The sequence below is a fragment of the Emydura macquarii genome, unplaced genomic scaffold (genome assembly GCF_026122565.2).
Source record: "Emydura macquarii macquarii isolate MOO-44397 ecotype Brisbane River unplaced genomic scaffold, CSIRO-AGI_Emac_v2 contig_3287, whole genome shotgun sequence".
NCBI classification, from domain to species: domain Eukaryota; kingdom Metazoa; phylum Chordata; order Testudines; family Chelidae; genus Emydura; species Emydura macquarii.
Window position 1 is genome coordinate 7,262,906 of NW_027133424.1, and position 17,745 is coordinate 7,280,650.

Consider the following 17,745-nt stretch of genomic DNA (forward strand, 5'->3'; position numbering starts at 1 on the left):
TTAGGAGTTCGAGAAATCATATAGCAAAGCAGCCCAGTGTTTGCTCCTGGGTAACTGCAGGCTGGAGAGGTATTGCTTGAATTGTGACCTTGTTAAGCAATAGCGTCTTCCACAGTTTCAGTCCTCAGCTATCAAAACCGCACTGGACTAATAGCTGGGTCTTTCCTTTTCCTGCTGAACTGGTTCTTTGCATGTTTATGGGATAGTCTAACTGATGTGATTACCAACGGACAGCTAGAATGTAGAGGTGGAGGGGGAACATACATCTATAGGTTTAGAGGGGTAGCCGTGTTAGTCTGTATACAGCAAACACAACGAGAGTCCTGTAGCATCTTGAAGACCAACAAATTTCTGCGGGCATAAGCTTTCGTGGGCTGCAACCCACGATGCATCTGACGAAGTGGGCTGCAGCCCACAAAAGCTTATGCCCACAGAAATTTGTTAGTCTTTAAGGTGCTAAAGGACTCTCGTGGTTTTTGATCTATAGTTTGATCTATAGTAGGGGAGTGGGAAGGACACAACTGCGAGGGAAACACACAGCTCTTGTGTAAGAGCTGGGCTCTGCACATCCTAGTACCCGCTAAATACAGCCCTTATTGCCTCATTTTGCAGCTGACTTTAACCTACTATTTTCAAATTTACATCCCTGTGCATCTTACAGCTGCCATTTCTCAACAGTGGCACTGGAGAACTAGCATGTTTCCTCTCAGACGAGCTCCTGCTTTCAGGTTGCTACATACACACTCCTCTTTGCCATTATGTACCCATGTTTAGGTTTTTAGAGAGAGGAGGGGTGGCTGTGACTTTTGCATCCCTGGACAGATGCCACAGTGGAAAAGTAAATACATACATTCGCTCTGAGACTCACGGGCAGCCTAATCACCAGTTAAAGGGGCTTGCTTAGTCCCAAGTGGACTCGTGTTACTTTCAACTTGACTGAAGGAGCACAAATGCCAACACACTTGTAATGCAGTTCTTCAGCCATCAGGGCATCAGAACGGCTAGTATTTAAAAACCATCAATCTAGCTTTGGTGAGAGCGGAAAGCTGATCTCCTGTGAGTTCCCGATAACGTACGAACACTTTCAGTATTTAAACCCCCACTGCAGGCAAGCAAACCAATTGTTTTTCAAATCTTAGCCTACCTCCTGTCATGCTCTGGCATTCTGCAAATCACAAGATGCGTTTCTCCATGCCCAAAAAGCCACAAAAGATTCACCAGGAGTTCCGCATTTACAGTCAAAAATAGGTTTAGTGGAATGTCTTTAGTCACATTGTATTATAAGCAGCAATACTGAAAACACTTAGCTTGTGCATCTCCATGACAGTACAGAAAATTTCTTGGTTTGCAGAACCTAATTCTTTTTAAAAAACACACAAGAAGTGATATCCTTGCAAATATTCACAGAATGGTTAGATTCCCTTTAACATAATGATACCTTCCTCCTCCTTCACTTGCATGAAACAGTTGAGCCTCCCTTACCTTCAGCAGCAGGTAGTAGGAAACTGTGTTTAAATTATAAATAACCTCATTACTACTTAAGTATATATACAAATAAAATGTATTAGCAAGTAGCTAGTTCCAAACTGGGATTTCTGGAACATAGCAAAAAAAAAAAAGGGGTTTGGGCATTCAACCTGGTTATAAATCAATGTACGTACTTGAGTGAAAAAGGGTCATTTGGCAGTTCTCAGAATGTCCTACTTAGAACTGGCTACTTGCCTCCTTTCCATCTCAAAAAACAAGTCACCTTGGCTATATACATATGTTTCATTTAAATTACACAGCAGTTTTTATCATCCCAGAGCTGCTTCCACTGAGATCCCCAGCCGTCAAATCAAGTGCGGTATTTCAGGATGATAGGTACTGTAAGAGAGGGGAAAAAACAAACCAATCTTTAAAACATACATAAACCTAACACTGATCCATGTCAGAGCTGCAAAAGAGAAAAAGAAAAGGTTATTCACCTTATGTAGGAACTGTGGTTCTTTGAGATAAACTCCCTATTGGTTTTCCACTTCAGGTGCACCTGTGCCTCTCCAGCCCTTGATCAGAGATCTTCCATTAGCAATGTCTGTTCAGTGCACACACCTTGTGCCATGCTCTGAGGGTGTATAAGGCTGCATGGACAGCCAACAAAAATAGAGGGGCGGGGGCAGGAATGGGGCAGCCCTAGGGACACATTGTAAAGAACCACAGTTACTGCACAAAACAAGTAACCTTTTTAATCTTCCTTGAGTGGTGTCCCTATGGATGCTCTACTCCAGATGACTCCTGAGCACCATCCTCCGGGAGGGCGGGGGCGGAGTGGTGTATACTTAGTCCAAGACTGAAGACAGCACAGCACTGCCTGGATCAGCACTGATGGTGTGGATTGAGGCCCATTTAGCAGCTCTGCTTATCTCAGACACTGGAACATTTATGAGTAATGCTGTGGAATTTGCTTGTGATCGGGCAGTATTATCCTTCGGAGTGGCAAAGTGCCAGCTGCAGATAGCAAGTGGTAATACACCCAGAGATCATCTCGAAAGTCTCTGTGAAGAGATCGTGGACCCCTTTGATCTTTCTGCAATGGAAACGAAGTAGAGGAGATTTTCAAAATTGCTTGGTCCTATCCAGATAAAAGGCCAATGCTTGTCGTACATGTACTGCATTAAGAGAAGTCTCCCGCTGAGATTTACTTGACTTAGAAAAAGATACCAGTAGATGAACAGACTGGTTAAGATGGAAATCTGAAAGCACCTTAGGTAAGAACTTTGGTCTTGTTATAAGGAGATCCTGTCCTTGAAAAATATCATAAATGGTGGGGAGGGGGAGGAAGGGGTCTTCCATCAAGTCTCCAATTTCTCCAACCCTACAGGCTGATATGGTAGCTAAGAGAAAGGTTATCTTCACAGATAAGCGAAGCAAGGAGCAGGTTGCCATAGATTCAAATGGAGGTCCCATAAGGTATCAGATTGAGATCCCAAGTCAGAGTAGGTTCCTTAGCCTGTGGATAAAGATTCCCCAGCCCCTGGATAAATCTCAAGGACATAGGGGTCACAAGAATAGAAACTCCTCTAATGGAGAATGAAAAGCTGATATCGCAGCCAGATGAACCTTTGAGCTAAATGATAAAATAACTGGGTTTAAATCCAGCAGATAATCCAAGATGGTTGAGAATGGAGAAGATTCAGGCATGAGGCGATGACGGTGACACCAGTGGTTGAAATCTCTTCTGTTTCTGAATGTAAGTAATTTAAGTTGACTCACTTCTATTGTTCAGAAGTCAAAACAGTAGACTTCATAGTACAATCAAAAAAGCTAACAGAATGTTAGGAACCATTAAGAAAGGGAGAGACAATAAGACAGAAAATACCATAATGCCACCACGTAAATCCATAGTAAACCCTCTCCTTGTATACTGTGTGCAGTTCTGGTCACCCCATCTCAAAAAAGATATATTAGAATTGGAAAAAGTACACAGAAGGACAACAAAAATGATTTAGGGTATGGAACAACTTCCACACAAGGAGAGATTAAAAAGACTGGGGCTTGTTCATCTTAGAAAAGAGACAACTAAGGGAGGATATGATAAAAGTCTATAAAATCATGACTGGTGTGGAGAAAGTGAATAGGGAAGTGTTATTTACCCCCTTCATGTAACACAAGAACCAGGGGTCGCAGCAGGTTTAAAAACAAACAAAAGGAAGTATTTTCACATAACACAGATGCAATCTGTGGAACTCATAATCAGAGGATGTTGAGAAGGCCAAAAGTATAACTGGATTAAAAAAAGATTTAGATAAGTTCCCGTAGGATAGGTCCGTCAGTGGCTATTAGCCCAAGATGGTCAGGGATGCAACCCATGCTCTGGGTGTCCCTAAACCTCTAACTGCCACAAGCTGGGACTGGACGACAGGGGATAGATCACTGGATGATTGCCCTGTTCTGCTCACTCCCTCTGAAGCATCTGGCACCAGCCACTGTCAGAGATAGGACACTGGGCAAGATGGACCATTGGTCTGACCCAATGTGGCCATTCTTACGATTAATAATACTTGTTGTACTCCTGTTGATTAGATGGACTCTAATCCCATGAACTATCTAGGAGACATATTTGGAAGTGGAAGACCCCTAGGTTGGGGTGAAGCACATGACCTGCATCCTGGGAGAGGAGAAGCGGGATGATCAGAAGCTTGAGCAGTTGGACACACAAGTGAAGCAGGTAAGGATACAAAGCTTTCCTCGGCCAAGTCAGTGCCACAAGGATAACCCTGGCCTTGTCCTGCCTGATCTTGTGCACCACTCTTAGAATTAGCGATGTTGGAGGGAATGCATAGAACAGGCCCTTTGTCCAAGGAAGGAGCAAGGTGTCTCCCCAAGACAGACGACCTAGGTATCCTTTTGAGCAGAATAAGGGGCACTTCTTGTGTTGGATGTAGTGAACTGGTCCACCTGTGGCAGTCCCCACCTCTGGAATATCCCATGAATGATCTGAGTGCCCAATTTCCATTTGTAGTTCTGGGAGACGTGCCTGCAGAGCATGTTGGCTGTGACATTCTGGATTCCAGGAAGGTAAATGGCTGAGATCTGAATCTGATGAACTAGACACCAGTTCTGTAACTTTATAGTTTTGGCGCACAAGAAGGGGGACCTTGCTCCTCCTCGTTTGTTGATACAGAACCTTGCAAGCCACATCGTCCATTGTGATTCTGACTGATTTTCCCTTGCTGAGGAGATAGGAACTGAAGGCAGGTATTCCTGACTGCCCTGAGTTCCAACAAGTTGATATGGAGACTGGTTTCCTGAGGAGACCCTCTGCCCTGAGTTGTGAGCATGTTGAGATGTGCTCCCCGCCCTACGAGTACATTGTCACAATTATTGTTGAACCAGCCCTGAAAGCAGCAGAGGCATAATCTTGCATGCTCAGTCACAAAGATGCAAGCTCCAATGTGACCCAGGACCCGCAAACAGTTCCTCACTGTAGTTCAGAGGCCTTCTTGAATTGTCCCAACCAGATTCAACAAAGTTATGACTGTTTGTGGGAAGGAAGGCTTGGCCATCAATAAAGCCAAATCTCCCCCTATGAATTGTATTCTCTGAACCAGGGCTAACTTGGATTTCTTTACATTGAGCTAGAGACTCAACTTCGGGCAGAGGGAGAAAGCTGTCTGGGTGGAAGTTAGTACTGCTTCGTAAGTTTGGCCTTTGAATAGCCAGTCGTTGAGGTAAGGGAAGACTAAAATTGCTTCTTGCCAAAGGTAAGCAGACAGTACCACTAAAATCTTCAAGAACACTCTGGTATTGAGAATGATCCTGGCCCATGGTGAAGAGCAGGTATCTCCTGGGTGCAGCATGTATTGCTGTATGGAAATTGGTTTTTGGCCCTCGACCTACAGGACACGTATCTTCTGTTCTAGAGAAAGGATTATAGCTGCCAGAGTCACCACCTGGAACTTTTGAGACTTTACAGATTTGTTCAATCGTCTTAGATCTCAGATTGATCTCCATGTTCTGTCCTTCTTTGGCATGAGAAAACACTTTGAGTAAAACCTTTCCTCCCCGTGAGGAGATGGAACCAGCTCTATTGCTCCAAAATAAAGGAGGGAGTGCACTTCTTGACTCAGTATAGTCTTATGAAAGGGGTCCCTGAAGGTGGACAGGGATGGGACATAAAGTGGATGGTGTGGCCCAATGTTATAATCTCCATGACCCACTTGTCTGTCACAATATGCCGCCAGGCCTGTTGGAAATGCGAAAGGCAATCTCCAAAAGTGGGGAGGTAGGGAAAACATAGCAGTTTGCAAACTAGAGGTGAGGGAGAAGGCGAGTTCTGGACCAATTTGTCAAAATTGCTGTTTCGATAATGACTGCATACTCGCTGAAGGAGAGTGGGAAGATCTTTTCCTCTGGAATTTGTCTTTTTCTAGCAAGTTTGGTGGTTCTGTGAAAACTGAGAATTGAGCCAGGCGTGATCACTGGGCAGTCTGAGACCTGCTAAATCTCCTCCTGTTGGTAGGGGTGGATGTATCTGGAGACCTCAATGGGCCCCTGGAGTCCCTCAGCATGTGCAGTGACTTGTCTAATTCCCAAGAAGAGCTTCTGACCATCAAATGGGAGGCCCTCAAGTGTATTCTGAACCTCTCTTGGGAATCCTGACAACTGGAGCCCATGGTAACTGCTATGGAGATGGATCTAGTGTCTGTGGCATCCAAGGACACTGGGTGAGAGTTTCTGGCTAATAAATAACCCTACTTAATGATGGCCTGGAAGTGTTCTCTGTGCTCATGTGGAAGAGATTCAATAAAGGATGTGAACTTCTTGTAATTCGTGTAGTCATACTTGGCCATGATCAGTCGATAGTTTGCGATCCAAAATTGGAGTGACAGAAGGGGGTGGAAAACAAAAATTCCCAGTTGCTGGGGGAACATAGTATTTTTTATCTGCTTCCTTACAAGTTGATACAGTATGATGGCAGGAGTTTGCCACCTAGTCTTTGCAAGATCCAGGAGTGCTTCATTAACAGGTAGAACAACCCAAGTGGGTGTCACCACTGCAGAACGCCCAGGAGCTTGTGATGTGAGTCTTTATCTACTTTAAGAGGTATCTGGAGGGTGTCCGCCACCCTCTTCACAAGGTCCTAGAATTGACTAAAAGCATCAGCCATCGAAGATGGTGGAAGCATGACTGCCTTGTCTGGAGACGGAGACAAAGACAAAATAGGGGCTTGGGGCAGTCTCTTTGTCCGCAATAGCTCCCTTGTCCTCAAAGGCATCCTCATGTTGGGGGTTTGGTGGAGGAAGCTGCAGGACCCTAATTTCCTGGTGTGGTGAAGCCAGAGGTCTGGCAAAATGCTGCTGATATGCTGCCCGAGAATCCCATTATGGCCACTGGGGATGCCCATATGGGAGAAGGGATGGTTCCCAGGATTCATCCCACCATCTCAGACGTGGGTGAGGATCTTTGTCAAAGTATGGGGAATCCTGCACTGATAAGGAGAAGACTGACTGACTGAATGAATGTCTCCTTCATCCTCTGCAATGTCCTCCATTGGGGGGGGAGGAGGGAAAGGGGAGCAGTAGAAAAGGGTAGAAAATCCTGCAGTACAAGGAAGCACTGATAATCCAGAGACTGGCATCTTGGTACTGAGAGTCATTTGGTACCCGTAAGCAGTAGGGACTCTGGCTTGTCTAACACTGACAAATCACTGGAGTAATGGAATTCCTGCGGTACCAAGTGGGTCAGTGCTGATGCAGCAGTTGGCTGGAGTGGTACTGTAGGTTTGTAGCATGCAGGCCCCAGGGCGGAAGGTGCGTGCTACAATTTTGTCGGTGCTGATGGAGCTAAGTGGGAAGGCCCCACTGGTGAGTCTGAAGTAGACAATGCCAATCTGGAGGCAAATGGTAATGGGGTCCTGCTGATGCTGTGCTTCTCTGAAGTGCTGAAGGATCTCCCTGCTCCACTGGTACCGGAGGAGGAATCTTTAACTTCCATGGCATTGAGTCAGGAGATTAAGGCCTCTGACACCACAGACCTAGCGCAAGATCAGGACTTCCTGAGAGCTGGCTCCTTGTGGTGGGAGACCAAGGTCCTATGCTTTGAAGCCTTCCCTGAGTCCTCTGAGATCTTCTCCTTCGTAGGCAAGATCTTAGCTGAATGCGAAGGGACACTAGATCTGTCTGGAGACAGATGTACGGGGGACAGGTGGATGTCTCCGAACCTGACTTGAAAGCGGGTTGAAGGCAGCACTCCATCAGCAGCAGCTTCGGTTTGGTCTCCCGATTCGTCCAAGCTCTAGATTTTAGAGCCAGGCAAAAATTACACCTTTGGGAGATACAGGACTCTCCCAAGCAACAGATACATTTAGAGTGACTGCTGTTGATCGGGATAGCCTATGACAAGAGAGGTAGCATTTGAAATCTGGCAGCGAGTTAGGCATGCCCAGCCAAGCCAAATAAGTTCCCCAGAAAAAAACAGGGAGATGAAAAACTGAAACGTCTCACAGCTATCTAACTAATTCTATACTAACAACAAACACTGACTAAACACACTACCAACTACAGAACACGCTGAGGCACGCACGAGGCGGACATGCTAGGGCTCCATCTCAGGTTGAGGCAGTAAAGAAGAAATGGAGAGTGGTTCTCCCGTGCAGCCCTATATACTCTCGGTGCACAGGGCAAGGTCGTATAGCACGCTTGCGTGGGCCGAACGACGCTGCTAGCGGAAAACCTCCAATCAAGGGCTCAAGCGGGGCAAGCACAGCTGAAGTGGAGCACCCGTAGGGATGCTGCCTGCAGAAGAACCAGAGTTCCTCAGTCAACCAAGGGACTGCAAGGGAAAATTTGTTTCCTTGTTCAAAGGGCTTCAGTTTGCATCCTGTGCAAAGACGACACAAGGACAATCCCGTCAGGTTTGGTTTGGGGAGCTGGAATTTTCATCCGTTTATCCATTTCCAGCTCCCAAACCAAACCTGACGGGATTGTCCATCAATGTCTCTCCAGCCGCTACCACCTCTTTCATGTCCTGACTGTGCATTTCAGCAGAATGAGATCGCCCCTAAGGATATCCGCCAGCCAACGCAAAGGAAGGTTGGACTGACTTTCCTGCTGCGAAGCAGCACTCTCTGGTTATTGTTTATGTTCCTGTCGTGCCTAGGGGTCCCATTGTGCTCGGTGCTGTATAAAACACACAGGACAGGGACTGTCATTAAAAAGCTTACACTTTAAATAAACATGACAGAGGGGAAACAAAAGCATGGAGAGGGGAAGTGACTTGCCCAAGGTCACACAGCAAGGTCAGTAGCAGGGCTGGGAATAGAAGGCAGCTCTGAGCCCCAGTCCCATACTCAAGCCATTGGCCCACACTGCCTGCCAGAGATTATTATAGAAACCCCTTTTGAAAGGAGCTTTGCCTGGGAATGGACAAATCGCAACAGATTACAGATATTTTCAAAAGCTTTCTGAGAAAAGGTACCCCCGTCCCTTTAGGTCATCCGTCCATCTCCCTTCTTCAGACAACACAAGCTAATCACAGTGCTATGTGCCGACTTCCCAGGAATAGGGTTTCTCTTGTTGAGAAAGTGTAACTTCATGTGTATCTGCTGCCTCCTGCCTTGGTAATGGTTATTAGAAAGGCTTTGTTTTAATGAGAGGAGATTTCCCACACACAAGCCCGTAAACCCTGCATGGCAGGGGTCCAGCACAGGCAAAGGGAGCTCTTCGTTAAAATACTGGCTGCATGTGATTGAACATACCCAAGGAGCAAGACGTGGGGTCAATGGCGATTTCTGCTCAAGTGCTACTGATCAGGTCACATGGGGATGGCAAAGGAGTTGTCTCAATTTTAACATTAATTTACAGCAAACAAAAGATTTAAATGTTAAAAACAAACCCCCACTATCTGTGCAGGGAAGGATTGTCAATACTTACTGATGATCACTAGCAAGAGGATGACAGCAACCAAAGCTACAAGAGCCTTCATCTGCAAGAGGAGTGCAAAGAAAGGTAGGGGTTACCTTCCCACCATGAGACAGCATGTTTGGCTTGTTCTAAATTAAATGAATTCCCTTCCCATTTAGATCCAAGACAAGGCAACTATTTCCCTATCCCAGAATACTGGTATTGCCACGCCACAGACCAGATAGAAGGGAGTGTACTTAAAAAAAAACACATTAGTGGACACCAAGTCCTACACCAGCTGTCTGGTTTCTCTGGGTTTAGGAGGCAGAAAGGCAGAGGGAGGTTTAGGGTGAGGGAAGAAAGCTGCATATCTGATTTGGGAAAAACAGCCCAAAATATCAACACAACAGTGCTTATAGATGTGACCATATACAACACCTATAAGGCACTAGAAAAACGTTCCTTGATACGTCAAACACTGAAACCAAAATTTTTCAACCCGAGGTACCTAAATTAAGACTCCCAAGCAACAGTGGCCTGATTAGCAAAGGTTTGAAAATTCTGGCCTCAGTTAAATGCTCTCCCTCTGCTGGGTCATCCTGAATCACTTTTGGAGCAAAACTTTCCCACCTGCAGAGGGAAAGTACAGGGCGCTTCACCGCCATCCATCTCAAAGAGCAGAGATGGCGCCTGGGTCTGAGTTGTAGAGTAGCATTGATAGTCATTTGCACAACTGACATTAGTGCTGCATGTAGCTGAAAACTGGACTAGATGGTCCTGCACACAACTGGAGAAGTAGCAACGCCACGTGCTGCTGGAAGGGACATGACTATCATTTGCAGCTGGAAGTGCAGCCAGCCCAGACAGATAAACACCATGTGTAGTGGATACTCATGGGCCAGGGTTGTTATTAATTATTAATTAGACATTTTAAATAGCCTCCAAGCACTCTGCACTGCACTGAAATCTCTCCTACTCCGCAGATGAACACTAAGCGGCTAGTTCATAGTTTATAGATTCTGAGGCCTGAAGGGACTATTGTGATGCATAGCAGAGGCCATAAGGGCTCCCTGAATTAATCCCTGTTTGAACTAGAGCAGATCTTTCAGCCACTGGCTCTTGTAGACCTTTGTCTGCTACACTGAAGAGCCCTCTATTATCAAATATTTGTTCCCTTAGGACAGCACAGCTTGGGAAGCAGTTAAGGAACATCCAAAGCCTTGAGGGACCCTAGGAGGCAAAGCAGCCCCAAATCCTACAGTAAACTAGTTCTTACATTTGAAAAGTAAGGCACGTGTGCAGGCTTCCGGCACCCCCCCAGACCTGTTGTAAGTCCCAAATGCAAGGAATAGAGAGCAAGAATTTATCCAAGGCAAGGGTACTGCCACCACGCTGTGCTCTGATAAATTCGCAATGCTCCACATACAGGGGGCAATGCATCGTAGCACTGCAGCTACTTGACACCTGCTCTGCCAGTTCTTTCTTCCCCCTCACATCAAGAATATCCCAGGGCAGGAGGCACCCCTGGCAGGTGCCCACTCCTCCTGCCCCCAGCGAAGCCCTGGTGCAGAAGGCATGGGCATTATTAGCCCTTAGGGGTGTGTGCTCCCCTGTGCTAGGTTTCAACCTTGCACAAACCAGTCCCCCGCCCCCTTAGATCTACATGCCAAGACAAAGAATTGGTTCTGGCCAGAGGACTGAGGAAAGCAAGAGTCACATTGACGGGCAGTATGAAGTCCTCACTGCAGCGCAAGAGGAAAGCTTTTTACTCTGCTGACCCTTCTGCATTGGAGTGCCACTTCCTTTTCTGTCCCCCCCCTGCAAACACCAGCACTTGTTTCACACAGTTCCATCATATGACACTATTCAGACCAAATGGTCCTGCAGATGTGGGACCTATTTGGATCAACTGGATTTCAGCCAGTCGGGGAGCTCACTAAAGCAAGACCCCGTGTTGGCTCATGCAGCTGTTTGGATAGCTGGGTTAACTGGGGTTGTACTGTAATGTCCGATGTCTTATGGGCCCTTCCCCCAAAAAACCCCAAGGAGACGCTACAATGAAGATGGCCAGGAGAACCCAACAGCATTACAGTGAGCAACTGCACAGTGGTTGGAGCATGGGGCCCAAACTGGCAAGTCCTACATGGAAGGGATGAATCGGTTTCTGCGCCACCCCGAGAGTGATGTTCACGAGCTCCCAGGGGAGCACACCCGGATCTCCTGGGGGGAAGAGATTCTTCAGGGCTTCTCCCCAAACAAGGAAAGAAAAGCTGCACTAAGAGACTGATCCCATGGGATACTAGCCTGCTCAGTGCCCACTGACTTCCATGCAAACTGAAGACACTGGGCCTGAGCAGAGTGATGTGCTCACCGTGTTACGCACAGCAGGACAAGCTGCTAGTGGAAGACACCTCACCCCATTTTCTGTTCTCACAACATCTGCAAACAGATCAGGACTCCTACAGATCTGCTTAAAATCAGATCAGTTTCAGCTTATAGATTACTCATACACTGCTCCCTGTGATATTCAAATGCAAGCTGTTTTGACTGGATATAGGGCTCACATAGTATATTTGTTTATTCCCTGATTGGATAAGCATAGACCTTAGAAGCAGATTTCCAGTGTGAATACTACGGGTTGAAAGCTTGCTTTCTACAGATGTTTTGCTATGGTCTCTAAAAATTCCGTTTCAGTGAACATCCAGCTAGCAAGCTTGTTTGCTAAAATATTCCTGGAAAGTCAAATAAAAGAGGAGAAATTAATTCATTTGGAAAACATGAGTGAATGTCTGGAAGTGAATTTTTTGCAGATTCACCCTACTGTAGTGTTAAGGATGTACAAAGAAAAATTTAGGAAGGCATCTATTAGAGCATTTTATTTTATTCTGAGTGTGTGATCTCTTTTTCAAATTGGATTGTTGACTTGGTCAGTAAACAGGCACGGATCAAATGAATGAGGCCTACATCAACCTGTGAAATGGCACTGAGTTTAGACAGTTATTTTTTGGTAGCAATGCTGAAGGGTTTGCTCCTTGCATTACTATTACTTGGCACTACAACTTTGCTCTTCCATACCACCCTTCATCAGATGATTGCAAAGCCCTGTGTAGAATACTCTAGCAGGCCAAATCATACCCCTGTGAATGAAGAGCTGTTAACAACATTGCTTGGATTTCTTCTCACTCCTCAAGATGTACCCACTTCTGTAACTCATTCACAGCTATTAACCCGTTGTCTTGACAGGACTAAGTACACTACCTTAATCCAGGGATGGCCGAAGCATAGCCTTCAATACAGAGCTGAGGCCTGCAAAGATTACCTTCACCAAGCACATGATACTCCCATCTTTACCCAAGCAAAGGCAGCTTTGGAGTGGACAGATACAGTTCTGCAAATCTGCAGATATCCACTTTATATCCACGGACCATTTTTGCAGATTGTGGATGGATGCGGATCTAAATTTTATATCTAAAGCCCTGCAAATTTGTGGATATCTGCTTTATATCTGCAGATCATTTTTGTGGATCAGATGCAGATACCAATTTTGTATCAGCGTAAGGCTCTATAGAGAGCAATGCATGCTGGTACTCATGGTCCCTGCTGGCCTCAGGTCTGGATTCAAGATAACAGTGGCTGCAATATATCCCATTTACATACAAGTTAGATACAAACCTCAGATTCCTGGCAACCTGCCCACGTTACTCTCTCTGAAGGACCAAGTTTAAGAACCTGCATTAAGAAATCCACGCCTTCCTCTCTCCATTTACTCACCTTGAACCCTCGCCACCACATCTGTCTTCGAAGCTGTTTGGATCTGTTGCTAAACGCTGTTGCATTGTCTGATAAACTTTCTGTATCACATGGAGAGAGAAAAGAATTAAAGGTATAGCAGCACTTGCACTTCCAGTAGCGCAAGCACATCATAAAAAAAGTCTTCCGATTCTGCAGATTCACTTATTTTTAAATCATAAACTAGGCAAGCAAGGAATATACACAATTGTCAAGTGCTTCTGCATAACTACACTGAAATTTAGCATGCTGAATTTCATCAACATGTTGAATTTTACTGGAAGAACTTTGTCAATACAAATTAATAACTGGAAGACCTATCATAAATGGGGAATGTATTTTATAAATTGTAAGTGAACAGACAAGAAAAAAAATCAAGGATACTGCACGACAAAATGGTCTGTGTCAGGTTACATAAGAGTAGTTTATCTGTGGCAATACCATAAGTATCCAAGAAACTGTAAAAATGATGGCAGTCTTAGCACTACAAGACTTGACTGTAGTATTCTGCTTTTAAGCCTTTCTCGAGACACAAGGCAAAATTGCCAAGCATTCAGTGAGAACGGTCAGCTCTACAGAATAGCAAAACAAGAATTAATGAGGTTCCATAGTAACTTGCAAGGGTTCCAAATATATTAGAACATATGAAGTCCTTTATAAGTGGACCTTTCATTATAAAAAACACAGAAGACGGAAAGAAGGAGAATTAAACAAATTTAAGTTGCAATATCCAGTAAAACAAAAACAAAAAAGGCAAACTGCTGCTACAAGAGACCAGCACAGGGGGCTACAGAAATCAAGAAAGTATGTGAACAGAACAGCCATGACATGATGGAGACTTATCCTATCTGAAATTAAGACTAAGTGGGGAGGTGTTGCAAAAACCAGTGAGGACAGAGAAATTATACAAAGGGACCTACAGAACTTAAAAATCTGGACAGGAAATAAAATGAGGTTTAAGCTAGAAAGATGCAGAGCCAATACATCAGGGGAATACTAATCTGAAATGCAGCTAGTCAATGGGAGGGAGGTTCTCTTTCAACACTCCTGCTGTCCCAGAGAGACCTGGGGTAGGGGCAGAGAGTTGGTAGACAAGATCTTATAGTTCCAACTGAGGAGCAACAAAAGTCAATTCAGAGACATCAAGGGCCCAATTGACAGAGGTATTTAGGTGCCTGGCTGCATCTTTAGGCACCTAAATACCTTTGTAAATCTGGCCTCAAGTCATAAACCAAATTGATATCAGTGTTTTTAGACAGGGTTCAGTGAGATCACATATGGAGCATGGCACATAGGTTGGATACCAATAGGCTGACAACTAGTGGAAGGAATGTAAAAAGCAACTACCCAGAATAGGGAGATGAGAGAAGTGATGTAGAAGGAATGATTAGAGAATTGTACCTTGGCTGTAAAGAGACTAAATCAGGGGGAGGAAAATAATAAGCAGCAAATTATAAGCACCAAGAGAAAGGAATTTTTTAGAGTGGCTCAAGGAAGTACAGGGATGAAAGTGGAAAAGGGGAAACTTAGACGGAGAGCTTTCTAACAGACATACAATGAGATCTCTAGTCTCAGGCTGGAAATAGCTTCCCAAGGGGAGTGATGTGCCCATGGAGACACTCCAAATAGAGATTTGTCCAGATTAGGATACTGTGGCAAACAATCCTGCACTGGGCCCTTAAGGAAATGTGGTTTATCGGGTCGTCTCTCTCTCTCTCTCTCTCTCTCTGATTTCTAGGAAATGGAATCAATCTAACAACACAGCCAGGCAGAGAGAGGTGAGGTGCACAGCAAAATGGCCACAATCACTGAGGTAAAGACAAGGACTTGCAATTCCTTTGCAGTGGTGTTTGAAAAGTTGCCTGGAGGAGCATGCTGTTACACAGGACTCAATGTGAGGGAGGGGAGACAGGAAGAGAAAGCAATACTAGAATATTATTAGGTATTCACACCTGACTTATCCTGTAAGTCGTCCAGTCTCTCTCCCCTTTCAATCACCTTGGTGATGTTCTCCTGCATGACATCAATGACTTCATCCACCTGGTTCTGGACACTAGATAAAAGTAAAGCCATTATAAATCACACAGGCCTAACAGTAGCAAGTATTATAAACTCTATATGCCAATACCGGTGCTTCTGTGAAAGCTGTTTGCACTGGAAGAATGAGCAGCAGTTCACCAATGAGACAGATAGACCCAACAGCGGAAAGGTCATAGGGACATTTGAGAAAGTCTGTGGTGTGCAAGATTGGCCCTGCGTGGGATGCTGTCCAGGAGAGAGGTGGATTCTCTCCATAGCCCAATTTACGCTGCAACACTTTCTCATCCTCACCCCAAGATCAGGCCAACTGCCTGGAAAGTTGGAGCAATGTGACCATAGATGTGTCATAGTCTTGGTCCATGAACTCAGTGGTGTTTTTCCTGGGTAAGGATTTTAACACTTCATTCCCAGAGGAAAAGGAAGGAGCTTTAATAGCATTTTGTTGCTCTCACAGTTCCTGCCATACTGTGCTCTTGGACTTTTCTAATCCAGCTTCAGATCTCTCAGTGTTGAATGTTTGAGCTAGAACCTAGACCTGGTTTCCCTTCATCAGCCACCAGCTCTCCTTCAGGACTTGCTCCACAGTGCAGAAGGGGGTGGGGAAGTGCTGCAGTCTCTTAGGCAGGGATTTTCAAAAAGGGTTTAGGGAACTAGGCACCCAACTCCCTGAAAGTCAATGAGAGTTGGGTGCCCATCTGCCTTTGTCTTCCTGTCAAAAGGAGAGCAATGAAAAGGAAGATCTGAAAGCACTCTTGATACCAGCGTAGCTTTTTCAAACAATGTTGGGAGAATTAATTACATCTGTTCTATTTTTGCTGTTGCTGATGTGCCACGATTTGGCAGTGACAGAAGAAGTCTGTTTATTTAAATGTGAGCTTTTAAAGATATTGTCAAAGATGCCGAGAGCCAGGTATGGAGGCATTTTTGTTGCAGAGTAATGTGTTTCTTTTGATTTATACCCTCAGTCACTATGTCCTTTCTGGAGTGCTAAACCTCAACCCAGGATTGTTAAATAGCCTGGGGATGAAAGGACTTGGAGGGTGTTTCTCCAAGGAAGTCTCAAGCTGCATTTGAAGAATCAGGTGCATGTGCCCAAAATGGGTTAAAACAAATTTCAATGGGACATGAAAAGTAAATTAAGATGAACTATCATATTCCAGTTTCTGAATTCCGTATCAGAGGTTATTCAACAATATGGGTAGTTACTTTACTGCACAGTAGTCAAGTTCAAATCCCTAAGGCTACTGTAAATTCAAAGGTTAATGGACAGTCATCACATCATAAAATAGGGCTCAAAGGCCACATGACAACAGAAATACTTGAATGTTTTCAGTAGAATCATACCACTCCATTCTAGTTTATATTATATTTACTTTTATCTTTACTGTAGATGGAAATCAGAAACAGTTGGGGATCCCTGCAATATAACACACATGACAATGACAAGAACAGTTGTCTTGGAGGCAGCAAAATTTAAGCATTTTCTTCAATGCAAGTAGGTCTTGGCTCTTACTCAGCTAAGGTTATTTTGTTCAGTTTCTTCAACTCTTAAAATGCATAGATTGAAGAGATCTTAAATGCCTTGCATATACTGAATCTGCATATTTTGAAAAACTGGATGTAAACACAAGAAGGGGAAAAATTCTAGGCTCTCCCACATATTCCTGGATATATGGGTCATGTACAAATGGAGAAGCTCCACGGCTTACCCCATGGCTAAAGGTAAACCAAAGAACATTTCCAATAGCTAATAATTCACACTTCCTTTGCAACTACAATCTGAGGATCTCAAAATATCTGCCACCATTGATTTTATCCCCACAACCCGGCATGAGATAGGAAAGTATTATCCTTCTCCGTTACACAGATGGAGAAATGCAGAAAAGTGACTTGCCTCATGTCAGAAAGCCAGGTATAAGCCTAAGAATACCACCACCTTATACTGTGCTTTCCATTAGTACATCTCAAAGGCATTTTACAAAAGAGGTATCATTATCCTCAGTTTGCATATGGGGAAACTGAGGCACACAGTGGGGAAGTGACTTGCCCAAAGTTGCCCAGAAGACCATTGGCAGAGCCAAAAATAGAATCCAGCCCTCCCAAAATTCCAAACCAATGCTCCGTTCACTAGGCCACACTGCCTCTAGTACACACAGACCTCGTTTTCTTGTCTCCTGAGACCATACACTCCTCTCATCAATAGCAGAAGATATTATGTGGACAGTTATGCATGGGGCATGTATAACTGCAGCTTTGGAAAAAACACTGTTCAGAATAAACAAGGAAAGGGCTTTGACCATCTGTAGCTCAAGTAGTCTTACAATCTGAAAGGGATTTAAAATATACAAGATGCAGATAGAGAAGCTGCCATCAAAACTGCTCCAGACACAAGGGACCTATAGATGCAACTGCAGCTACTAGAATGGAAGTTCTAAACATTTCAAGATGAATAGCAAAAACCAACCTGACACCATAAGAATTGAAGGGGTGATTTCACTCCCCTGAGCTTTCGATAGGAACTGGGCACCTAACT

General features: G+C 44.7%; 1 protein-coding gene across 1 annotated transcript in view; it reads right to left on the bottom strand.

Annotated features, from left to right (window-relative positions):
- Positions 1–1,213: 1,213 nt before the first annotated feature.
- Positions 1,214–17,745, bottom strand: part of VAMP4 (vesicle associated membrane protein 4) — a 29,273-nt gene continuing 12,741 nt past the window's right edge. Inside the window, exons 5-8 of the mRNA XM_067532403.1 lie at positions 15,125–15,225; positions 13,155–13,234; positions 9,414–9,465; positions 1,214–1,866 (exon numbers count right to left, since the gene is read on the bottom strand). Of these exons, the coding sequence (XP_067388504.1) occupies positions 1,838–1,866; positions 9,414–9,465; positions 13,155–13,234; positions 15,125–15,225 (262 nt within the window). The 3' untranslated portion in view covers positions 1,214–1,837. The remainder of the gene's footprint in view (positions 1,867–9,413; positions 9,466–13,154; positions 13,235–15,124; positions 15,226–17,745) is intronic.